The sequence below is a fragment of the Dromaius novaehollandiae genome, chromosome 3 (genome assembly GCF_036370855.1).
Source record: "Dromaius novaehollandiae isolate bDroNov1 chromosome 3, bDroNov1.hap1, whole genome shotgun sequence".
Classification (NCBI taxonomy): Eukaryota; Metazoa; Chordata; class Aves; order Casuariiformes; family Dromaiidae; genus Dromaius; species Dromaius novaehollandiae.
In genome coordinates, this window is record NC_088100.1 from 57,740,988 (window position 1) to 57,767,216 (window position 26,229).

General features: G+C 36.8%; 1 protein-coding gene across 1 annotated transcript in view; it reads right to left on the bottom strand.

Moving 5' to 3' along the window:
- The window catches only part of TRDN (triadin), a 232,219-nt gene that overhangs the window by 19,900 nt on the left and 186,090 nt on the right, over positions 1-26,229 (bottom strand). The window contains exons 29-37 of the mRNA XM_064508938.1: positions 19,522-19,587; positions 19,011-19,037; positions 12,413-12,457; positions 8,622-8,669; positions 7,709-7,729; positions 3,285-3,311; positions 2,147-2,182; positions 1,892-1,936; positions 811-858 (exon numbers count right to left, since the gene is read on the bottom strand). Of these exons, the coding sequence (XP_064365008.1) occupies positions 811-858; positions 1,892-1,936; positions 2,147-2,182; positions 3,285-3,311; positions 7,709-7,729; positions 8,622-8,669; positions 12,413-12,457; positions 19,011-19,037; positions 19,522-19,587 (363 nt within the window). The remainder of the gene's footprint in view (positions 1-810; positions 859-1,891; positions 1,937-2,146; positions 2,183-3,284; positions 3,312-7,708; positions 7,730-8,621; positions 8,670-12,412; positions 12,458-19,010; positions 19,038-19,521; positions 19,588-26,229) is intronic.

Here is a 26,229-nt window from a genome sequence, read left to right on the forward strand (position 1 = left end):
TGCTCTGCACTTGTTTTTCACTCAGTTACTTTTTAAATTGTTATTAAAATATTTGAAGTTCATATACATACATGCATAGATATTTGCACATACATAGATACGAGTAACTACACATACATTACACATTTCTATAATCTATATAGGACTCTAAGATATTCTAATTATATTAAAAAGGATAAACAAAACCATGTACAACAAAACAGTCTGGGTGATTTGATGTGAAATTCTTTTCTCCATTGTTGAAGACAACAAAGTTGCACTAGGAAGACCTGTATTAATATTTAGTTGTATTTTCTGTGTAATGCAGTTACAACTCAAAGGCAAGATTAAAGATTTAGATCTTTGTCTGGTATGAATCAGTTCTGTTCCACTGAAGTCATAGCGATTAATTTATACCAGTCAAGAATTGGGAACATATTTTTACTTATATCATAAACTGAGAAAAATATGGAGCTAACTGATAACACAATGCAAGGGGATTTCCTCCTGAGATGTTCTACCATTCTTTACCCTTTTTTTTCCTGGGTCGATATTTATTCATGTGAAAAAATAAATTGGACATGCTTCTCTTTATTTGGTTTTTATAAAAGAGGCATATGGTTTTTTGAGAAAATGCACTGCCAAATTCATGACAGGCCACTTGGTTTATAAAGTAATTGGCTGAATAGATGTTTAAAACTTTAGGAAGGTGATAAAGCAATACAATTTGAGCTCATCATTCTCCACAGAAGCAACATTTATGGATTCGATTCACTTGCCTTGCCTCTCGTCTGCAAGTGTGACCTCCCTTACAAAAGAAAAATCATTTACCTGTTGTCAGGTTGTGATGTCGTGGAGCTTCTTTTACTGGCGAGACTCCTAAAGAATAGAAGAAAGATGATAAATTAGTCTTCAGTTACAGGACAAAAAATTTAAATTTCACTAAAAAAATGTTAGGGTTGGAGTCAACTAACAGATAAGAATCTGTGTGAGCCAGACTGTTTTTTAAATGTGACTCTCATATTAAACTATTTAAACACAGAAAATTTATGTTGAGAAAAAAACATAGAAGAAAACCATTCTTCTAGACATGAGTTTAGCAAATCTGAACCAGTATGATTAACTAACTGCTGTTTTTTAAAATTCCAGTAGTTCAATATACGAAGTCTGTATGCAAATGGTATATGCAAGTTGTATACAAAAAGTATTCAACATACATCGCACCTAGGTACTTTTAAGGACTAACTTGTGCAGATCTGGCTCCAAATCTGCACTTCTGTGAAAAATGCATTGTCTTTAAACAATGTAGAGATGACCTTTATCTCTTAGACGACTGACTTACTTAATTAGTGTAGCTTATTGCTACTAATTAACTTTATAGGTATAGCAGAAACTATTTCTCTAGCTGTATATTACTATATGGAAAACACTTAAGGCAGTGCTATGTCCAACAGTTTAGTCAGGTGACCATGAAGTACATCCTGCACATAAAAAGCACTTCTCATTATCAATATAGTATTCTACGATATGAAGTCAGTCATCTAAAACATCACATCAGCTACGGAAATGAACTTTGCCCCGTCTCACTAGGAAGCATAATGGCAGACTAAGCAGGAACTCCTAAATCCACTCATCTGTAGATGGAGTGCCTGGGACTAACGATGTAGCAGCTGGGGAAGGTCACAGGCAGGACACTGCTGTGGCCAGACTGGATGCCTTGGTGTAAACCTTGATATCCACACGCAGAGCAGCCATCGGACTTTCAATTACGAGGGATTTTTGTACAATTGCATTGTTTGCCTTGCTTGCATGCATTTAGAAAGACTAACAAAGCTCCTCATTCCAATCCCCTGGAATAAACTAATATTTGCATTTTCATTGCTGTTTGCAGAGCTTTTCATCCCTTTATTACCTTTGTTTTTCTCATTTTTCTGATGTTTCTTCTCAACTGTTTTTTCTAGACAGGAAAAAGAAAAGTGAAGAAAGGTTCGAGTTTAGTAAATTGACTAAATTTTGAGATTATTTCCTAGACTCTTCAAGTAAAATTATATGAATATTAACAAAAATCTTTCAGGGGTTGTTTCAAAGGAATATGCATGTAAAATTGTAATCTGATGTTATTTTCATTGTGATGTTCTACGTACATATGTACACAGTAACTTCTTACCATGTTTTTCCTTAGCTGTCTTTGTTTTTTTCTGGGCTAGAAAGATATGCAAGGAAACAACATTAAAAGACAGGTATAAGATATACAGGACTTTTACAACAAGCACATGCTGATCTCCCTAGTTATTTACCTGGAATTATAACTGGGATAAAGCTGTCTTATGGCATATATACCATGGACCTAGAATTAAATAGTGGCTGGCTACTGTCAGTGGCAGTAGCTGTTCTGGGCTCTCAGAATAGTCTTTGGAAATGTTCAGAATATCACTGGTTGTGGAACAGTTTGGAAACTCCTGATAGAGACTTCAGGTGGAAAACTACTGCCAGAATTCCCTAACTAATGGTTGCCAGAAGGTAGAAGCAGCATCAGGGGAAGGATCATGCTGCCTTTTGCTGGCTTCTTACTGTCTTTCCATGAGTGGTCTCTACTGTCAAAAACAAAAAAACCCAAACCAAAACAAAACAAAAAAAACAAACCAAAACACTCCAAAACACACAAAATCCTTCAGGATATGAAGCCAGATGGACCTTTAGATCTACTAAATATGGCTATTCTTATGACTTGCAGCGGTAGATTATGATTTATTTATTTTATTTTTTTAATGTATATGAATTTAGAGCACGTGTATTCTCCTTCTTGGCATCTTTTTCCCTACCCCTCCCCGCCCCAAACATGGACAGTTGGTCTGTGACTCCATTCAGCTAGGCAGACTGAAATTAAATAAGGTGGATTGCTTCAGGCATCTGAGCCCATTTCAGTATCTCCTGTTGAGTACAGCAGAAATCTGGCAGATTGCCTTAGAATTGTTCATTTTCACTCAATATGATCCAACCAGCTGTAATAATGATTCATTCAATGTCTTCTGGTGAATGTGTTATCTGACTAACACTAGCTTGCTCAGTGCTAATCACCTATGTTTAGCTCACCCCAAAACATGCTACAGAAGATGAATAGTGAATATAAAATAACCAGCTGATCAGAATAGACTTTGACTAGTACAGCACTGTGTAGCTGCAATGCTGTCAGCTAAGCAATGTTGATTTACACCACTAGTGGTTTAGTACATCATATAATTCATCAAGCTTGGTATGTTCATTAATTCTTTCCATAAGACAGGTCAGAGAAATGTAATATTTACCTGCTGTTGGGATTTCAGCTGCTGGCTCTTCACAAAAATAATCAGAAATGAAGAAGGAAGGAAAAGGAAAGGATTAGTTCTAAAAATAGGCTTAGTACTATGCTTTTTCTTGGAAAGTAACAGCTTAATAGATCTCTTTCATCTGCAGCTTTTCTGCAGAATATTAATTGGCAAAGAAATGGGTCTTTACAATGGACACGTACACAGAATTTCACAGTGAGAGCTAAGAGTCCCACTCTTTGAAGTACTATAATCCAACACGTGCGGTCCCTCCAAAAGCAACCACTGTATCAGTCAAAGCTTTCAGACAAGCGAACATTTGAATAGAGATCTTTTCAGACAAGCATTCAAGGTTATAGGCATTCTCTTTTCCAAAAAGTGTATTCAAATTTAATTTTTATCTCTGTTTTCTTATAATCCATACATCCCAACCAAAGGCTCTGACACTAACCTTGAATAGCTGCCATTCACCTCTGTATAACTTTCTGCTGTATCATCAGTCTGCCTTGCCTTTTTAGTGTAAAAGCTCTTAAGAGCTGGAAAAATCCTGATTAAATGTTTATACAGCACCTAGCACAAAAAGAAGCATATCTCCTTGTGAGATTATTGTACCCATAATAATTAATCACAACAGATCAACATTATGGGCTAGAAATTCCCAGATAGAAATGATCATTACTCTCTTGAAATAAAACAAATGAATTAAAATGTTATTTGGGATTCAAGAATTTTTTACTCCTCACTACTTCATTAGTCCCAGTTTTATTCGCTCTATTTTAAGGAAAGAGAAAAACCTCACTAGCCAGACAAAAACTTTATTTCTTGAACCTAGAGAATGATAAAAAGAGAGATATTCTAGAGATGGATAAAAAATGAACATGTTCACAAAACATTTCAGGGTCTCCTCTGACTGAATTATTTCTGTATTTATTTCCTGCAGAGTTTTGGCTTCAGGTGAATATGAGGTCCTACAGCTAATGGGAGCTTTCACCAAGATGAACATCTTTCAGGCAGTATTTTTTCACCAGGATGCCTGACACTGCAGTTAAGCATAAGTTTTGCTAATGCATCCCAGAAAACTTTCATTCAGGATTTGTTTCATAAGGGGCTCATAAATGTCAGGGCTCAGACATGCTCAGTGAAGAACAGTTTTGCTGCTATTTAATACTGACATGGTTAATTCCTTTAATACTTACATTCCTACTCATGATCATGCTCATAGTTACTGAAAGCTGATACATTACAACATCCTGACCCATGGATTATTACCTCTTCTCATTTTTGCAAGAAAAAAAAAGATTTGTCTGAGGCACCAAATCTAAGAAAGGGGTTTGTCCTCTGACTCTTTAGCTGAGCGATTGCCTGAATCTGAGGATCTTAGACTGGTCCATTTTTCTCTGCATTTTCTAATGCTTACTGTTTGGCTTCTATGGATCCCATTTTAAGGACCTATCTCTGTATTTACATAGCCTAGGCATGCATATACTCTAACCTGGGACAAAAGGTTCCCTTAGACAGCAAGATGCTGGAAGACTGTTGAACTGAAAGGTAGTTAGTTTGAGCCTCTGGCATATCCAGCGTAAGGCACATTTTCTCCTCCCACCGCATCAACAAGCTCTCACTTTCTCGCAGGGCACTGGGAGACACTTTACCCCTATCATGCCTTTTGTTATAGAACTACACAGGAACAGAGTTTGGCCAGTGCTGAATTTTTTGAAAATATCAGTCCACGTATTCTTTGCGCTGTTGCAAAACACTGCATATAATTCAGTGTTACGTCTTATATGAGCAAGAAATGCCACCAGTTTTGTCCTCCATTAAAGGTAACCTCTCATAATTTGAGAGTCTTTAATCAGTATTCAGGGAGTACGTTCTGAGTTTCATTAAAGCTTCAAATTTGATATAGGATCAATTGCTGTGAAAGAACCTCATGCTTGCTAAAACAGAAATAATGGAAATAGGGTAGTTTACTAATTGATTTTATGATTGCCTGAATTTCAAGGCCAATGAGTAATTTGTGTCCATGGCTACAGCTTTTGCAGATTTACATGATAGCTATCTGTATGTTTGCCGACCATACGGTGCACCTGGTTGAGAAATATATGAAGCAAAACTATATAGAGCTCTAGAAATAGATGACAGTGATCCAACTAAGTGTTCTTTTAGTGGAAAAAAGAATACCTCTGATCCTTAAAACCTTGAAGTAGATCTATTCAAGGATGGCTAGCTCAGAATAGACAGTGTAAACAGAAGTACTTTTGTATATGATTATAATGCTACTCAATACTGTTTTTCCCTTTTTTTCCTCTTTTTTTTTTTCCTAAAGGCACCGTTAGCCTTTATTACCATTTCAAACAGCAGGATATAGGTTCAAGAAAGTGGTACAAATATCCCTCTGCAAAGGGCAAGGGAAAATATCTTCACTATCTTCACTTTTATATTCACTATATGTATGGGTAATATAGCTCTTGATATAAAAGCACTGTAGACAGTGATTTTTGCTTAAAATGATCCTTATTATAGAAAGCCTGAGGAATTATTCACTTAAGTCTGATGGTTCTGTATTACAGGAAAGTGCATTGGTGGGTCTCTCAGATAAACAGTTCAGCAGAGAAGACATAAAATGTTAGTAAATGGATCCAGTGACTACACGATTGAACAAATTTGAATAGTGGAATCAAATAGAGGAAAATTTGCATAAGATATAGACATGACAAAAATGGACATAAAACTACCAACAGCTTCCACAGCACATAATAATTTTGCAATGGCGACTTGAAAACTGAACACTGCCATTCAAGATTGCAGAAGACCCTTCAGAGGGGCATACTTCAGATGCTTCATTTTCCCCATTTCCTCTTGGAGCTACGATTCAGGACATGTTGTGTTCTGTCAGATGTTTAAGGGTGGGTATTCATCCTGTCTGACTTTAAGCACCTAACACTGAAGACTAAATTAGGAAGCTTAATGGAACAAGCTCGCCGTGCCTCCAGGTATCTTCCAACGCTGGTTTCGATGTGTGTGCTGGGTGGAAATAACTCAAAAGAGAAGACTAACTAGAAGAGACAGTCCTCTTAAATCAGGCCTCAACAGCATAACATGAAGCTGGTGTGAATACCCATGCTCTCTGTGGATAAGCAGCTGTGGAGTATTGTTGGCGTCACTGCCTACAGAGCAGGACATATTGCTGCCAAGGGGGAAAGAGAGAAATGACCCACAAGGTCCTCAGGCTACAAAGCCTGGGAGGTGCTGTGGCATCCAAAGGAGATAATGGCTCAGTGGTCATAAAGAACCAAAACATTATGGTTTGATTCCTCATGGCAACATGTCTTTTTCCAGTTTCCTTTCACAAACTGACAAGCTGGTTATAAACTGTTTATAATGATGCCTTTTTCCCCAAGAAAAAGTGATCTCTTCCCAAAATGCTGTTGAAATCCAATTTTTCTGACTTGTAACAAGAGTGGGAATTTTTCAGTGGGCCCTCGGGCAGACATGCCATTGTTGCTTTCTCACTTGGGGTGGGAAGGGGTCTGTGCCTTATATGGCTTGGCCCTGGTTGTAGGTCCTCTTTACCCATAGAATACTCTGTATCAGAATAACACAAGAAGATCTGGTCTTGCTGTGCCAGGAATTGTACAGATATTTAATGAAAAGAAAGATCCTGTCTCAGAGAGACTGCAGCTAATCTGTCTGGAAAGATCCATATTTCAATGTTTTCACAATTCAAAGCATGCAATGTAAACACTGTCCTTCATGGAACCTATTATTATTGTCTGATCATAATTTGAAGTATGCATCCTGTATTTTCTTGCCACAATAAGCATGGATCTCAGTCTTTCTTTACCCATTAAAAAGTCTGATTGTCCTTAATAAGGACATTATCTAATGGACTTTGGTGGAAGTCTTTGTTTTTCAAGAAATTCCCCTCAAATTCTCCTTAAAACTCATCTAAAATGGAGATACTCCATTCTCCTCTTTAATTTAAATCTGTATTTTATTAAAGTAAAAACAGGCATTTTGAAACAAACATTAATGAAATTATAAAAAGGTTGTCTAATTCAGTTTATGCTACATGCCATTTTCTTACTTTTAATAAAAGATGAATTCACATAATGATAAACAATGTGTCTACACTCATCTAAAATCACCCTAGCATCAGTCATGCTACTAGCACGATTTAATTTTATAAAAAGTAAAAATTGCAAATGAACTTTGTTGCAGCTTCACATTACTAAATTATAAATGTGCTTATTTTCGGTGTGCTCAATTGTTTTTAAGAAGACTGAACACAGTGTAAGAATACCTGTAGTATAAGCAAGAAAATAGCATTATCTAGCATGACAAAATTACAAAAATACAAACTAAGACACCATGCATCTGAAAAGCAAGTTTATATTCCATAGGCAACATGACATGACACCTACTTGCAGTTGGTTTTGATTTGGCTGGGAAGTAAAAAGAGGATAGAAAAATGCTCAGAACAGTCAGGTGCAGCATAATATTTTTACAATGAAGAATAGCTTTACTTGTTCTTCTGTGTATTTACTGAATATCTAAACATAATTTTTAGTAAATTTATTGTAATTAATAAGAGTATAATGATGGATAATAATAATAATAGGGATGTTTGGATCTACAATGAAATGTGTTTTACCAGAATTAAGGATGAATAATATTAATAATCAGAAATTAAATTCTCCATGTATTTCCTTTCACTGAGAAGCCTGGAGAAGACTATTTTTTTAAACCCAAGGTGATTGCCACACAGCGAAACTGAACTGTGCTGCTTTCTTTAGCTGCAGTAATTTACTATCTTGTACCAGAGAGATCGTATAAGAATTACAATATGCAGAAACATTTTTCATTAACTATGGATAATACCAGGTCATGATTTGACTAGTGTAGCATATATAAAATGCTTGGAGGAAAAATAAACTATTGCTGGTCCTGACAAGTTGACTCACGCAAGAAGACTGTGAAGGTCCAAATAAGTGGCAGATATCCAAAAGTAATTAGTAAAATAAAGCCATTTAGAACAAACACCTTCAGATAATAGTTTTAATTCTTTGCTGGAGTATCTCCTCTGATGCCAGTAGAATTACAGAAGCAGGAATTTGACCTCTGATATATATCTTCAGAAAATGACAAAAGGCATTACAAATACATACTGCACTACATTAGCTATGGTATGACATGTCAGGGCCATCCTATACTGCAAAACAGTTCACAGTGCCCTGCTCTTGTTCCCTTTGACATTAGTCATATGCAAGTGTATTTTACTATTTCTTTAAATAACAGTTTCAAATGTAATAAATGCAAAAAATTCTGGATGTCTACCTGGTTTTGTTGGTGGAACACCTTTTTCATGTTTGACAGCTTCATGCTCTAGAAAAAAGAAACAGCATCACAAAATTTCCATCATGTTTCTAAAGTGTGTTTTGTATGCTTTTTCTTTAACTAAGAGGATTGCACATATATTTTTCAGGAATAAACATTTGTTTTCTATTGTTTCATGCTGTTATTTTGGAAGAAAGCCAAAAGACTAATTACTGAAAGATTATTCACAAAGGGATCTGTCACAAAACAATGAAGTTCAGTAGTACTGCACATTGCTCTACATATATAACTAATATTAATGTTACTAAGAGTTATGCATGTACCTTAAGGAAAAAGTCAGTTAATAGGCACTCCCCTCAATTTCTAAAACATGATTTATATCCACTCTTCATCTTTGAAAGGAGAGTGGAGAGGAAACTCAGCAACCATTCACTCGACCTTTATGTTGTTGAATCAGAGATACTTGAGCTCAATTCCCAAAGCCTTGAACACATCCTATTCCGTATGAATTAATTATATATCACTGTGGAAAATCAGAGACTTAGCACTGTTTTATAGACAGTGAACCTTTCTATTTCATAATTTTTACTGGAAATAATGACAATTTATGTTAGGTTGTTGGAAAGGACAAAGAAGCTTCATGTTAAAAACAAGGGTCTAGCACTGCATAATTTATAGCAAAATTGCAGCTGCTTAAAAGAAAATGAGAAAAACCCACAGATCTTATAGCATAGTTGCAGCTAGGCCAAATGCATGCAAATAGGGACCACAGCAAATTTTAGAGCTGAGCAATTAATGGACAGCTCTGCTGGCCTTTTTTCCAGGTCATGCTGCCCACAGTTAAAAAATCTGTGCACCTGTTTCTTTTTGAGCAACAAGAATGCAAAGGTGGGCTGCAAAGTGGAAAATGTTCATAACATGAGCAAGCCTTGAAAAAAGGGCAATGTGCCTCAGTGCTTCTGCCATTTAAATGTATTTTTGAACTCCCAGCAACTGATTCCAGAGGAAGATATATTCCAGAAAATGTTGAGATGAAGACAAGATGAGGAATTTCAAATGGGAAAGAGTTTTATAAAGGGTGAATTGAAACTTATGTCTCTGAAGAAAATTTTTTTCCCACATCTAGGCTTTTCTTGTGGGTGGGAGTATTTGGGGTCACAACTGAACATATCTTTTACATTTATAATTTATCTTTGCATGCTGATGCTATGAAGGTTATAGAAAGCTAAAAAACAGGCTGCATGGTAAGTCAATGTGTGAACTCTTTCTCCAGTCCTTCCTAACTGAGAAAAATTCTAGACACAGTTATATTAAAATACGATATGATGCAGTGATTGCTCTTTCTTTTTCTCTTTTTAATTCAGCAGAAGTATTCATTCAACTCAACTGATTGTTAAAAGCAATTTTTTTAAAAGCTTGTCACTCCTGTGTTAATTTTTTTGTTGAAATTTGTGATATGGGAAGCATAGAGTAAGTTGACTCCTGTATTAAAGCAATTGGTTATGGCAAATGGAATGGACTATTAAAGGCCAATGACATACAGTATGTTAAATAAAAATAATGGAAGTCGTGGGGTAAAGATGTTATAGCTTTCAGCAAAATTACAAGTTACTATGGGAGAGGTGCCATATGTTAAAATCAGAAAAGCCACACATATCCCAGGAATTTTCTGATCAAGGTAGGTACCACGTACTTGCTGGCTTTGACTGGACTACAGGAGACAAAAGAAGGTAAATTGTAATATGTAGATATAAAGAGAAAGCAGATTCTAAACTTTTTAAGATTCCGATATTTTTGTGGTAGTCAACTCTTACTTTTTTTTAAGCTTCCCTCACCCATGTAAAGACACATAGCACTCAGGATCCTAAAATGCAGATAGACCTTAAGATGTTTAGACTGTTGCAAGTCCCCCTAGCTACCTGTCCCCACTGAAATAATGAAGCATCTTGGCATTTCAGACATTAATGCAACAGTGTGAACGAGAAGAAATTTCAGTCAATAGTTGATTGGAATTTCCGGGTGTGATTCAACCGACTTGCAACATTGAGAGTAGTCTGGTCTAACTCTAAGCTTATTATGGACAATTCCTTTTAATCAAAGGAGAGTAGTTAAACAGTTCCAGAAGATAATTCATATCATTATAAAATGTTTGTTAAAGGAAGATGGGATGACTTACCCTCTGCTTCAAGTTGCCTGTTTCAAACTCAGTAGGTACCAATTTGAAAGCTTACAAGTTACTTTTGTAGCAGCTTATGGTTGGCCAACCTGAAATACTGCATTTTCAGCTTGGATCCAATAAACATGAAAAAGACTGGTCAACCTATCTGAAGCACCAGAGTCAAATAAATCTTAGAAAAAATGGCCAAGTCATGAGTTTTCTGGCAGTTTTGTTTCCATTCACTGAGAATATATATGCACGATAACAACATTTGCGATAGTTTGAGACTTCTGATTTTCTTCAAAAACTAAAAATGAAACTTACCTGAACTTAAAAAAAAAGTGAATTTAGTTGTGAAAAACCTGTAGATTCAAAAATGTCATTTCTTCCTTCCCCAGACTTGTTTGCCTATTACTAATTGCTAACTCATTAAACACTCTAATGAGAAATTTATTGAAGTATTTTGCAGTAACTTTTCCAGCTCAATTAACATAAGCATAATTTATATGGTTTTGAGCAACCTACAGCAGCTTACGATTAGATTAAAAAATGCCAAACATTATTTTTAGCGGATATATGGATAGATTGCTATATAACAACACTTCATAGTAAAATAATATCATATCAGTTCTTATAGAAAATAATATAAACCCACAAATAATATGGATGCTCATAACTTTCTTTGAGCGGTCACAGCTAGAGACAGCACAATACTATTCTGTACAGCAACTATTACAGTACTCAGGAGAAGGAAAACCACATACCACATAAAAATAGAAATGAGGTGGCAAACAGCACAATTCAGTTCAAGACAAAACAGCACTTTATTTTATAAAAATTTTCATCATCATCATGAAATCATATTATAATCTGTTGATCTGGCATCATTGTCTATGATTTGGCAATCTTTCATTTTATGTTTGGATCCAGGCTTCAGTAGAAATCAAGAGGTTGATATCTAAAGGAAGCCTTCAAAATGGCTGCAGACAGTCAATGATGATGAGAATGTTGTAACCCCTGAGATGTCTCTGCAGGGCTTCTATGATAATCAGTGTTACTTGAATCTTTTCTGTCTGCATTATTATTACAAAACCTACTTGGTCTAAATCATAGAAGGGACCCAAATATCCAAAGACTCTCGACCCATGAGAAAGCCAGTTTAAGATCTAACCAAGTCCCAGACCCAACTGGTTCATCCTCCTGCCTCACTCTCTTGTTGTGCACTGCTCCCTGTGTTGTGACACAGGAATTACTTGCAGGCGTGTGCTGTAAATTCAGTTGCTGGAAAAATCTGAGTTTAAAGAAAGAAAAAAAAAGCAATGCCTTAAAAAGGTATTTGGGATCATTTCAGACATCTAATTTACACCTCCACCTCCCTTTACTACCCCAGCTCTGACACAGAGGTGGAAACAAGTAGCCCAGACCTTAAACATCCTAACCTGGCTTTTTCATCAGAAAGGATGTGTTCAGAACTGCATCAGTTGCAACATTGCTGGCTTTGCTCTAAGAAAGTGTTATCAGTCACATTTCAAAATACTCTGAAAAATAACTGCAATTCAAATGTACTAAAATAGAGAGGTTCTAAATAGTATTTAACACCCCCATAAACTAAGGAAGAACGACTTGTTCCTACCTGATTTCTCTGTGGGAGCTGTCTTTTGTTGCTTAGTTTTCTCGTCTGTATTGTGAAAGCAACATTAAAATTAGAAATTCTTACTGTGTTAGCATAGGTGCATGTAACTGGAAAAATGTTTCTAAAAATAAGGTATTTTATATACAGTCCACAGAGAAAAAAAAAATGTATTCTTTTAGCAACAGTATTTAATCACAGCACTGTAGAAATGACACATAGACATTTTAAATTCTGACTGCATGGTGAGCTCATATTCCATGAAAGAACAAATTACTGTGCCTCATGTCTTAGCCCCCAGAAAATGGCCACATACTTGGTAGTGTCTTTCAGGTAGCCACTCAGGCAGAAACTGTGTTTCTAATAATCCAGTTATTATAACTTTGTAGACATCACCATGCTAAGTGCCTAAATTCAACAGTTTGGTATGTAAGTGTATATATATATGTATATATGTACACACACATACATAAATATATATATATATAAAATACTGAGAACTTCTGCCTAGAACTTGTGCCTAGTCACAAATATGTACAGACATATCTTTGTGTGTCTCCTCTCTCAAGAGTAGAAAGGTATGGAGACCCGCAAGCAGAAAGACATATCCCAGTGCCAGCCTGAAAGCCTGTTTATACCACATGCTGCTGGGCACGCTCACTTAAAACCAGCTGGATATCAGTCACAAAACCTTAGAGAAGCCCTAAGCATGTGCTAATCTCATGAGAAAAGCTACCTAAATGCACATGCTCTTGAGCTGCCTGTGGCCTAGCTCAGGCGATGTGGCTCTATGCCAGTGGCAGCCACCAGGCCTGAACAGCTTCTTTTGCCCCTGAGCAGGCAAGTGGATTCAGCTTCAGGCAGAGTACAGGCAGGACTATGCTTTCTGAATGTGTGGCATCTCTTAAATGCCCAATGGCAAGGGCAGGTCGGAACTACGAAGTTTTCTTCCAGACCTCCACTCTGCCCAGTTTGGTTGACTTAAACTCCCCCCCTTCTTGATCTTTTCATGGCTCTTCTCTTATTTCCTTTTTTCCCTTAACGGAGCTCAAAACTCCCCCCACCTTTCAAGATTCACATACATCATCGTTTTTCTTTTTACATGAGCTCAAAGCACATTCAGCATATATTTCCCCTTCCTCTCACTGGTGGAGGCAGTTCATAGTTACATGCCTGTGGCCCATTGCCTTTTTCCCAAGACTTCTGCTGGGCATCAGATTCAAAGTGACACCGGCAGGGTGGAGGTCAGGTTGGGTAGGGATGGCTTGTCCCCTGAAGCCACCCGACTCATCTGAGCACGAGCTCGCTAGAAACCCTCCTGGCTATTCTGCCTGAGCATGCACAAAATAAGCTGCTTGGCTCCTGCATATGAGCTACGTTTCCAGCCTGGAAGCCACAGATGTTTTTAAATGAGATAACGGAGAGAGGCACTGGGAACTGGATGAGTGGCTAGAACCATGTGCATGTTAGCAGATGCCCAGTTTGCCTGTTCGCCTACACACACTCAAAGGGTAAACCTCAAGAACCGCTGCTTTTTTTGTGGGTGCTACTGCTCTGAAACTCAAGTGTCCAGATTTGGATCCTTAACTCTAATTTGCACTCTGACTAAATATGTGGATAGTAGTGTATTTAGAAAGATATTATTGAGTGGTCTCAACATATGTGGCATTTCCTTCAAATTTAGCTTGTAACTTCCAAAGAACTTCTTGGTGAGGGCAGAGAGCGGGTTCGGTGTCTTTTTCTTTTTTAACTTACCCACTGAGATCCCCAGAGGTATAAAAATGCCAAAGAGGCCTAAAAAGACATTTATCATGCCTCACTTGACAGAGAAGCAGCCTCGTTGCTGCACAGTCCGTTTCTCATCCATAACATGGCTACATATGGCAAAGCAAGAGTGCAAGCATGGACATGAAGCATAAAAAAATTCTGTTTTTTTTTTCCGGTTTGTTTCTGAAAGGAAATCAGTATTAATGGTGGAAAATACAGGGAGGAAAAAAGCTCCATTGCTATTGATCTCTTCTTTTCTTTGGAAATAAAATATAGCCTTGAATTGCTATGCTTTTTGGTTGTCATCTGGTAGGTCGTGATTTAATTTCTCTTCACCTGAATTAAGTTTAGGGCTTTTATTCCCCTTACTAAGCTATTGTTATTTTCAGTTCCTTATGAGAGCAGTGCATTAAAAACTCTCATCTCCATTTCATGGCTGTCTGTGAAACTAGAAATGTTGTTATAGCGCAACCAGCAGTTTGAAGAAGCAGCCTGTTCAGATAAAATATCCTCTTTGTGCTCTTAGACAAGCTTTAACATACTGCCAGTGTATTTCATTGGTTTAGATGTGGACTTTAAGTTTTCCATCTATTGATATATAAGGAAAAAAAGCTTGCTTTTTTTCTGCTTGCAATTTTTATCAATGATTACGGTATAAGTGTATCATATGAGTCTAAGAGTGAATTGCACTTCTGGTCCATTAAAAAGAACGGCTGGGACTTCCTTTTCAAACAGAATTCATTTCTGAAGATTTGTAGTTAGCTCATCTTTTGACTATGGTGGAGCATCTCTTGGACAGGGCTGTGGACTTGCATCCATCTGGAAATAGATGCAGTAATTCTTTGGTATTTGTCCACCTACCTATTCTCCAGCCTAACTGAACAGCAACTACTGATCTGTTGCTTCCAGTGGAGAACACTCTGAAGACTGCCACTTCTCTTTCCCTGACAGATCTCCAGGAGGTGACCGTATAGCTTTTTCTCTGCGTTTCTAAGCATTGGTTGTAACCAAAAGGGGACCTAAAGGAACAGATTAGCAAAACCTAAAGATAACACTCTCTACCGCAAAACACATTTCAAGAGATCAGGCAGCTTCACAAAATCATTTCAGTTCACCAGAACTTCCGTATGAAGAGAAGCAGTCAAAAAATTTTGATACTGCCCAAACCAAGTATTATGGCAACAACAGAAAAAAAAATTCAATTTTTCATTTTATAATGACTATTTTCTCATTTACTATTTATATTTATCATATCATGAGAAGTTTCTCAAAAAATGAAATATTTATGAGTCCAAAAAACTACACAAAATCCAAATTCTTTTTTTGTGAATATTTCTGAAAATTTCAGACTTTGTTCTGATTTTCAACAAGATCAAAGTATAAAGTCCTGAAATATTTCATTGGAATTTCTTTCCTCTGCAGAGCTCTAGCTTTGCAGCACTCCAAGCATTAATATTCATTTTTGCTGTGATGTATCTAATTTAAATAGAAAAAATAAAGCTGCAAACAGATCTCTCTGTGTTTCAGAAGCATTACATCAGGAATTAATTCTCTTGCTTTACCTGCTCACAAACATACACACAAAACCCTCATTAATTAAAAAATTTCTCTATAGGATCAATATATTTTCCAAAATTCTCTATCTTCTCACTCAAGTGACAATTCTTAATCTGATGGCAGGAAGTATAGGAATAATAGTTGGAAGCTCCTGTGAATCAAGGTGAAAAAGGAGGCCACTGCTTTGTGCAGAATGAGGGTTTTATAATTCAGTCTGCTAACTCAAGAGCATTCGTCGGCACACAGCACACAAAACTATTACCACCAATGCTTGCAAATTAACACTTCCAGTCATCAGATGAAACTGAAAATAGCCACTGCTTTCCAAAACAACCAGTAATTGCTGGAGAAAAGATCTCATATAGTAAAGGAAATTTAGCTAGTCTTTATTTTTTATTTTTTTAAATTTATTTTTTATTTGAAGCATTTAAATTCCAAGGGCTCTAATCTGGAGTATACCATACTATAGCATGGCTATGCAAGCTCCTCCTCACTCTGATGTACTTGCATTGTGGTAGGATGCCCTAATGTTTGCAAACTCCTTGCCATGGGGATTTACTTATACACTGGTATCTGAGTGAGATCTGGCCAGTCACATAGCTAGTGCTCATTTTGCTGTGCTTGGAGGGTGAGTGACCCTGGCGGAGCACCTGGGGATAAATATCCAGTCACAGGGGGAGACTGGAAAGCAAAGTGGAAGGTGGCAGCAATCTTCTCCATGTCAGAAATCACAGCCCGGGGGATGGCTGACATGGGGGGCTCCAGTCTCTCCTCCTCTCCTCGTCATTTAGGCTTGGGATAAATTCTCTGAGGGACCACGGGGAGGAGCCAAATATAGCTTCTGCATCTCTGCACAAGCTTCTCCAAATGTAGCCCAAAGTCCTCATTAGCAGTTAATATATAGAAAGTGGTCAATGAGAAAAAAAAAAAAAAAAAAAAAAAAAGCCTGGCCTCTGTGTCTTTGAAGACTGGAGTGAGGAACATTGCTTTCTTTTTCATGGTGGCTTAGAAACAGCAATGCAACTTCACTAATTCAGCTATTCAAGATAGCGAAATCTGATAGGAAACCTCAAGATGTCTATGAAATACCCAGCTTGAAAGCGGAATATTCTGCTAGAAAAGTGTATAAGAAAAATAATAAATGCATAGGAAAAATTCTTATCCTTCAGAAAAATAATTCAGGAAAAAAAGCATGATGGAAAAAAGGCTGTCTTCTACTGAAAAAGTAGGCTTCTAAGCAGTTCATCTAATCACTTATTCATGAATACTTCATTTTTATTTAAAGCTTGGTCTTTTGCAAGCAGCAGCATTGTCAACAAAGGTCAATGGAACACAGCACCCACTGCACCCAACAAGACCACTCAGAGCTGAGTTTTCAGCTGAGTTTCTATGAAAGTATCCTCTTAGCCTCATTTTTTCACATCAGGCCAACTCCTCATGAAGCCATGTGCCAATGGCTCGTGATGAGGCACAAGACCTTGATTTGAAGGGGGTCCAATTTGACTCATTGCAGCCACTTGTAGCTGGATATTACTTACAGCTTATCTGAGTCCAGAGTCAAGCCAAGAATTTTTAAAATTGCTCTGCTCCTGTTCTTTTGAGACACAAACTCTAGGCTGGCTCTGTTCAGGCTATGCATCTACATTTATAACGCAGTGGGGTTATATCCTCTCACTTTTGGGGACCAGAGTCACTTCATGTAACACCTGATTGGTTACAGAAAAGGCTGTGATGGGGTGATTCCAGATACTTGCCTTTGATTTACAGACAGGCAAAAGATAATACCCTTCCCCACACTGGAAACTGAGTTTCACTGACCCTTTTAAAAGTCATACATCATCAGTGTTAGAAAGACAGTCACAGAAACTGAAAAACTGTGAATGCTGAATCCTCTTAATTAAATTTCACCCTCATTTTTCCTCCCCTCTCAACTCCGAAAAAGCCAATGACACAACACAAAATAAACAATGCTTAGCTCAAGAAAGTCTCTCAATTTTACAGATCACACAAATCCTTATTGAATGGAGCCTGGAGTAACTGGAAATTAAATTATGAAATGCACCTGACTTAGCTTGAGAAACAGCTTTTTCATGTTTAACATGTTCATGCTCTGCAAATAAGAAGAACCCTGTTAGAGGGTAATAAGAAGCCCTGTTACAGGGCTTTTTAATCTTCAGAAGACTTTAAAAAATTCTCATTATTATTTTAAGAGATGACTTTGCATTACATATTAGCATTCGACTTGAGAAGAACTTTTTGATACAAGTCATTTTTGAAAAAAAGGAGCTTGGTTAAAAGAACATTTTCTTTCCCAAACTTAAAATAATGTCAAAGAAAAATTAATTTTGAACTTTTTCATGTGTTTTAAGAAAATGCAAGATTATATTCTGTGTTTTTTAATAAATTTCACATAATTTCTAAAATAATTAAGAGACTCTATTACTTATTTTGATTAATATCACTTATCTTTGATAAAGAAAATCCCTCCTTGATGTTTATGTAGAAAGTGTGGAAGTATTTTATTGCAACAGAAGTGGAGTACTGTTCGGTATAGAAGACACAATGAAAGTTCAGTATATTACATACATATCCTCTGTTAGTCTGGAATCACTTTTATGGAATATGTACTGCTCCTATAGCTACACTGTGGAGCACTAAAAAGATTATAAAATTATATATATATAGAATATATATAGAATATATATAGAATATATATGATAAAATTAAACAATTATTAAATTGTATTAAAATATAAACTGTATGCAATATTGTGCTGTTTAAAAATAGTGATGTATCCACTGAATAGCATTATGAGATAGAAAAACAAGTGAAATTTCAGAGGAAATGTGAAAATATGTTTCATTCTGATTTACAGCAGCTATGTCCAATTTGTGTCGCAAGTGAGGTCTGCAGCATACCAAGAGGTATATTTCTCTATTGTCTGGATCTGAGACCTCACCAAAGAATACCCTTTCTTGTCTCTGTGTCCCTTGATTCTTTCCAATGGGAGCCAGGCCATGGAAATACAGGGCAAAGATAGGTATTATCCAAGCAAGGAACTGGAAAATGGTTTCATGCATGCTGGGACCTGTGAAACACATCTGGGTCCTGCATTCCAGATAGAGTCAATAAAAACCAGGTTCACAAGCCCAAATTTCCTGTGAGCCAGCTTGTCTTGCTGAATCTCATCTTTAACTGTTAAAACTTTGGCAACCTAAAATCATATCTCCCTCCTAAAAGCAAAAGTAACGGTATTCTTTATCAACTTTTTACTTACTGTGTTCATGATGTTTCTCTACAATAGCTAGAAAAAAACAAAGAAAAAGAATGCATTTTAATATGCTTAGGGCTGTAATGCAGGATTTAATGTATTTATTCATGACATTTGTAGGCAGGTAACATAAGCCTTCAAGGATATCTATATTTAAATGTGCAACAGTTAACATAGTCTTACTTATACTACCACCCCAGCTGAAATACGTAGCTGAGGACTGTAGGCATCACTTGATACAAATATCCCTCAGAGGTTCTTCATCTCCTGGGTGGGCAGAATGGCCCTCACTAAATGATGTTTCTCTCAGCTGACTACACATCAAACCGAGGGCAACCACATTGCTAAGTGGGGTGCTTGGCCTGAGCTGAGTGGAGTGCCCCTAACTATGTAGGGCAAATTCAGACCATGAGGTGTTCAATACCGGGCAAAGCCAGGCAAATAATTGTAGGCTGTGTGTGGAAGTGACACCTAAGGCAATCTAAATCAGATCTAAAAGAGTCTCTCACAATTTCACCTGCTTTAGTGAGGTTAGTGAGTTTCGGATTGATCCGGTGACACTCCAAGGAGCAGAAGGACTTATCTGAAAGCAAAATTAATACACTTCTGAAATGAAAGGACTCAGAACTTGAGTACCTCAGCTTCGTAACTTAATGCCATTTCGTTTTCCACATTTTTCCAGGCAAATTAGATGAGATAAAACAGGAAACTGAACTTATGCTTTCCGTCGACCTTAAGAGAACACTTCTCAGCTAAAGTGAGAGCACACGGAGCCATACCGAATACTGTTATTGGTGCTACAAAAAGAAATGTGTTGCCTATGCCAGTTAGACTTTTCTTCTTGCCTTGTACAAGGCAGAGGTTGTTTTGAAGAGAATCAGCGCTCTGCAACTTGTATGTAACAGTCTGCTGTGTATGAAAGAGAGTAATTCCCACAGAGAGATGCAGCAGTGCAGGTGATGAGCTGCCTCTGTGGTCCCAAAACGCAGACTCTGCTTTCGTGTGCTCAAAGACTGTGATTCACTGAACTCCTGAGCTCCCACTGAGGGCAGAAAGTAACCACTGTGCAGGTGGGGTTTTGTTCTGTTTGTGTCTCCCGGAGTGGAAAACTACGTTTTCACTGTTAAGAATTCTTGGATTTCCTTATACCCTCAGAGTGACACTTAAAAAAATCCCAAGAGTGATGAGATTGTTCCCCAATGGAAATGCTCACTTATCTTCCTTTCAAAACTGTCATTCTGTAGTCTAACTCCTGAATGTCTATTCACTCATTCCTGTTTTACATCCAGTCTCTACTTGATCCATGTTATTGCATTTAAAGAGATAGCAACCGGAGATGGCATGCAGAACAGAACAGAAAGAATAGAGCATTTTGGGGAGGGGTAACAGAGACTAAAGATACAAACCAGATGCATATACTTGCTCCTAAGTGGGGAATTAGAAATAAGAAACAGTAGCACAACAAGGATCCTATGACAAAGGCACATTTGTTATCTTTATGTGCATAAGAAAACCTTCTTGTAAATTTAGGCTCAACTATTTTGCCTCAAAACCCCCCAAAACACACAAAAAATAGTTGCCTGAACAACATAAGCTTAGATAAATTCTATTGTAACTAAAGAGTTTCCATGAAATACATCTGAAATTTGGAAAGTTTCACAGTGCCTAGTTAAGTTGTGAAACTCCATGCTGCAAGGATGCGTGGATGCTGAAATTTTTATCATTTCAAAAAGTGAGTAGGATTAAAATTAGAGGAAATTCTGCAAAGAGCTATTAAACACAATTTCTGGCTTAGGAAGTGCCTGAGCTGAGATCACAGGAGGTTGTGAGGCTCTGCTATGTGATTGTTTTATTCCTGTACTCTTCTCTATGTGTTTACTTTTTTGATCAGTGGTGGAGACAGGATGTTGGATTAGATGCATCCTTGGTGTCACTTCAAACAGTCATTTTGGTATTATTAGTTAAAGGGACTACCCACTTGGTAAATAACTTTTTTGTTGTTGTTGGTGGTGGTGGTTTTTGTAATGTTAGAAAAATCAGTCCTAAGGAAGGATTTTATCTTCATTTGTTTAACACTTAAACCATATTAGCGAAGGAGAAGGATCAGATTTGGATCTAATAAAAGTAGATGGAACTTTGATGAAATAATTAAAGCTACATAAGATTTGAATTTGATGAATAGAAATGATCTAGTTCTATCTCCAGCTAAAATGTTTTATTTTTTAATTATTTTTTGTCGTTCTCAATTAATCTTGGCAACCAGGCTTGATAATTGCCTCGTTATTTTTCACATTCACTTCAAATTTTGTTTGATTCTTGCCTGCTATTCTGAATGCCAGAAGGGTATTAATTATATACAGCATATTTTTGTAAATTAGCTTCAGATACGAATTCAGAGAAGAAATCCTCTGGTTTATTGAACCATAAATTGGTAAGGCTAAAAGCAGAACATGCTTTTTTTATTATAACATGTCTATTTCCATCTGGATAACAATCATTTGCTATTCAGAAAGCAAATACATTTGTGAGTGTGCACATTCTGTAAGAAAAGAATATATTGTGCAGGAAATGGAAGTAAAACTAGAACCATTTGCTTTAGTGAAGAATAACAAAATAATAATACATGTTATAGCTATGAAAATTTTTTTTTATTGTGTAGTTTCATGTATATTGTAAATAAAGAAGTCAATTTCTGTTAGGCTAAATATCTCTTACTAAAGCAAGCACAAAGACTCTTTTAATAGGATTTGGACTGGGTATTAGAGGAATCCAGCCGTGACATTGTAACAACAATATCTGTAACAACATTACAGGCCAAAAGGTGTATCAAGATCAACAGGAGTCTTTTCATGGAATTCTCTGGGTTTGCCCCTAAAACTTCCGATTTATATCTCATACAAACAAGGAGAAGACTTACATTCTCTTATTCCAGCTAGCTAACCCCATTCTCCCTGAAAATTAACTCTAGGTAAACTAGCAAATGGGCTTTTAGACAAGCTAACAAACATTGTTACTTCAAAATTCAGTGGGAATACTGCAGTCTTCAAGGACTTAAAATGCCACCTCTTTCTGCCTAATTATCAGTGCACTTTTAATTTAAGGTTGGATGAAATAACTTTATCCTAGTCAGGGCAAGGTTCTTCAGACTGTGGAGAAACTGCGTTATCAAAAAAAACAAGCAGAATAAAACATTCCTTTTATTTGGCCAGTACAGAATATCTTAAATGAAAACAACTTTGGAAAAAAATAATATTATAATTAATGTTAATTAATCACCCTACTTAAGAGCAGCTTCTCATTTTTGTGAAGTTATTGCCTTCCGATAGAATCCAACGGAGGCAGCCAAATCTCCCTGCAAGTTTTCTAGATCAGCAGACCTGATCCCTCATATCTGCCTCTGTCCTCCTCAAGTCCTGCTGGCCACAGAGACCTGTGAGTGCTGGCTAAGCATCTGGAACACTGATTGTGCAGAAAAAAACAGCCCAATGAGCATATGTCTAATAAAAGGACTCCTCACAAGACAGATCAGTTGCAGCAAGTTTCCTATGAGGAGAACAGCTTGGGCTCTCCCTGTCCTCCATTCTACATTAGGAAATTGCCTTACAGTATGTGGCCAATAGTTACCATATAGAAGGATCAAAGTAAAGAAAGTAAGAAGGGTGCGGTGGTGGGTGAACAGAGAGGAGATAGTGTATGATTATTTTAAAGTTCATTTTCGTAAGCTTTGTCCTTACAGAATCTCTTAATTTCATACTGAGTCCATTTTACTTTATTTTAAACCTAGCGTTCTCCAGGGTATTAAGGAAGTAGTATCCCATATGAACAAGACAGGTACAAAATACCAAGTGATTTGTCTGAGATTGTCTGGAAAGTTTACAGCAGAGCACAGAAGTGAACTTGAGCTTCCAGCCAGTGCTCTCACTGTTATTTATTAGCAGAGAGTGTTCGTCTTGGGCTGTGGAGCACTACAGCCCACCTTGGACCGCTGTTTCAGCGTGACTCCTGAGTAATGATGACAATAAGGGTAAACTGCTAAGGTTAAAACCTCCTAAAATGCCATGGTTTGCCATTACAATTAATAATTAACCATTGCTCCCAGAGCCTGTAACACCTACAGCAGACTGATCTTTCTATTAGCACCTTCCATCAAAAAGCTGACAGGCTGTTCTCACAGTTCCTTCTGCCTTATTTCCATTACCACACTAGCCCATTCCAAGATACCTGCCTTCATACAGCTAGGATGTTTATGTCCTTGCTGTTTGACTTGCCATATACCTCAGGGCTGGATAGTGAAGACTGAGCTGACTCTTGGTTTTGGGGGATTTTGCTGTTGTTATCTAGAATAGTTTCTTTTTTAAGATTTATTTTTGACTGTCAGTTCAAGAATACTTTATAAAACTGAGTAAAACAAAAAGGTAGCCCCGAAAGATGAGGCAAAAGAGAAACTTTAGCATGCAGTAAATAATAATAGAAATAGCAAAGAAGTACAGACACTTCCAACATTTTTAAAATGATTTTTAATGAGAGGAATTGCTTCAGCTTGAATCTGAGATGCATGCCTGTAGGCAGCATCAGTAATGATCCCAATCTTTCTCTGTTTCCCAGTTTGTCAGTTAAACAGCTAAAATGCACTGGGAAATGTATGTCTTGTTGAAACACAGCGATCTCATATAATAGCACTAAAAAGTACTACAAGCCTTAAAATCCCAGGAGGACAAATCTTCCATCAATGGAGCTGAAAAGAATGCAATTGCAGTCAAATGTAGATGAGGAACATGTGCTGTATTAAGGCATTTCATCTTTTGGCACGTGTGCTGAAAGGCCTGAAGAACTCCCTCTCAATAACGTTCTCAGCTTCTGTTGTTTTCATGTGCTCATCCCTGAAGCTACGTGACAGGAACATATAGATCAGGGAGAATATGCTTAACAAGCCTCTATTTTTAGTAATATCTAAGAGTTAGCTTTGTTTTCTTATAACTAAGGTAAAATATAGCCAAGCTCAGGCCATGCTTTATTCCAACATGAATTATTAGCTCAGTAAAGGGTAATTGAATGAAATTGTGGAGACTGAGATGTGTAGGTTGTTAGAGTGATGACCTAAAGATTCCCAGTGAATTTTTTTTGAATATTAACACTAGTTTATACCAAAACCAGTATTGTTCACTGTTCTATATAGATAATTAGAGCCAAAAGTGGCAAGTCTTCCAGTTTTTAATCACTAATATTTGTATCTTAGGTGTAAAACTACATCAGGGGGATTTGTATCTTAGGTGTAAAACTACATCAGGGGGATTCAAATTTCAAAGAAATACTTTGATTATGTACTTTTCTTGTTGAGACACTTGTTAACAATGAATTGATTTCACGTTTAACAGATGGATGACCAAATATGTTCATATGTTATTAAATAAGTGTAAAATAGAGGTCATTAAGACAAGAATAAGATGACCTCATGGAAAGCTAGAGGAGACAGATTTTAGAGCAGAGATTAGTTGATATTAGGAGTGGAGAACAATGATAAATAATTAGCCTTGAGAAGATGGACTCTTCCCAGAGCGCGACTCAAATTAATGTGGTGATTAAAGCAGAGGGCTAATGACTAACTTCTAGAGGCAGAACATCCTGAGCCATGTTGGTTCCCCATGAAATGCTGCCGATCACTGTTTTCGCTTTAATTACAACTTTGTAAGAGCACATTTCTGAAAATGATGTCTGCATAGGTAAAAAAGGAAATGAAGATTTCCACTACAAGAACAGTTAATTCTGGAACTGCATCTGAGTAGCATACCTCTGAGTATTCATTTGTAACTGTCTTTGCACAGGGCAATAAAGTAATAGTTTACTGTCTTGGGAAATTTTTAGACATGTGTTATATGGATATCCAGGTGTTTAGGTATATTATGCTGATTGATTGACAGATGAGAGTGTTGCTGACAGGATGCCAATACACATGTATTATGCCTAACTTATAGTAACAACACAGGCCACCAATTATACAGATCACTCTTTCTTCAGAAATCACACCTGTTGCTTAATCATTAAAATGCAAGCCTAACTCTCTCCATTTATTGGTAGCAGGGGCTGAATAAATTACTGTTGTATTTCAAGGCAAGTAAGAATGATTAACACAAGCTGTAATCATAACTGCAATTGAAACACTATGCAAGATCTATAAAAGCAAATTGCTTTGCAGGTTTGCTATTAAATAAGACAGAACTCTTTCTGCAATTTAAAAGTATACTCTGAATTTTTCCTTGAATGGATTACAAAGGTATAACCAATGGCAAGGTTTAGGTTAAATCCTGCTGGGAATAAAATCGTGGGTATTTTTTTCAAAACATTGGCGTAAGTTAGCATCATTAGTTTTATGCACTTTGAGTACACTTTAAAAAATAGGTGCTAGGGAGCTAAACATGGATTTTCAGCTTAGTGCTAAGCATTTGAGATAAAATATTTGAATTAGTGCCTCCATCTAAGTACAGTGAGAGTAGCTATTTGACTGATTATTAAGGTCTATAAATGACTGCCTAGTTTTGCCTTTCCTCTCTTTTGCTGTCATGTTCTTAAAAGAGAAAAAAATATTAGAAGGTCTTGGGAGGCTTGTTAAAATAATTAGCAATAAACTATCCTTATTTTCACTGCATTTTTTTTCTGTTTTTTTTAATCAATATTTTTAACCATGATCTCTATTTTTTTTTAATTTGGAATTTTATGTTTGATTAATCCAAATATATCTACTATATTTAATTAGATCTGTTCAGTGTGAGTGGGGGTGAATTTCACCAAATTAGCAAAAAGTTATTTGTCCAAACCCAAACTATGTTCCTTGTTATAGATAATTCAGAAATATTGGTGTCTCCGGAGGGCAATTCAATGCATCCTGACGTAGATATCTAAGACAGATAGATGAATTACTCTCAGGAGATGCTTATTCTCTCCATTAACTGTAAAGGGAGACTAGGGTGAATAGCTTCAACTTAGATGACTAACTTTAGACATTTAAATATATGTGAGGCAAATCCTTCTTAATGTTTAGTTCATCTGAGGATCTCAAAGGCACTTTGAAATGATGAATTCAGTGAAAATGCAGCATCCGCTTTGATTTTGAAGCCCAGCACACTCAGCATTCTTCTGCCTACTTCTCTATTTACAGAAAAAATTCTATTTTACATCCTTACTCTGGAGGCTTTAGTGTGGTCATGTCTTATCCTACCTGGAATATCTG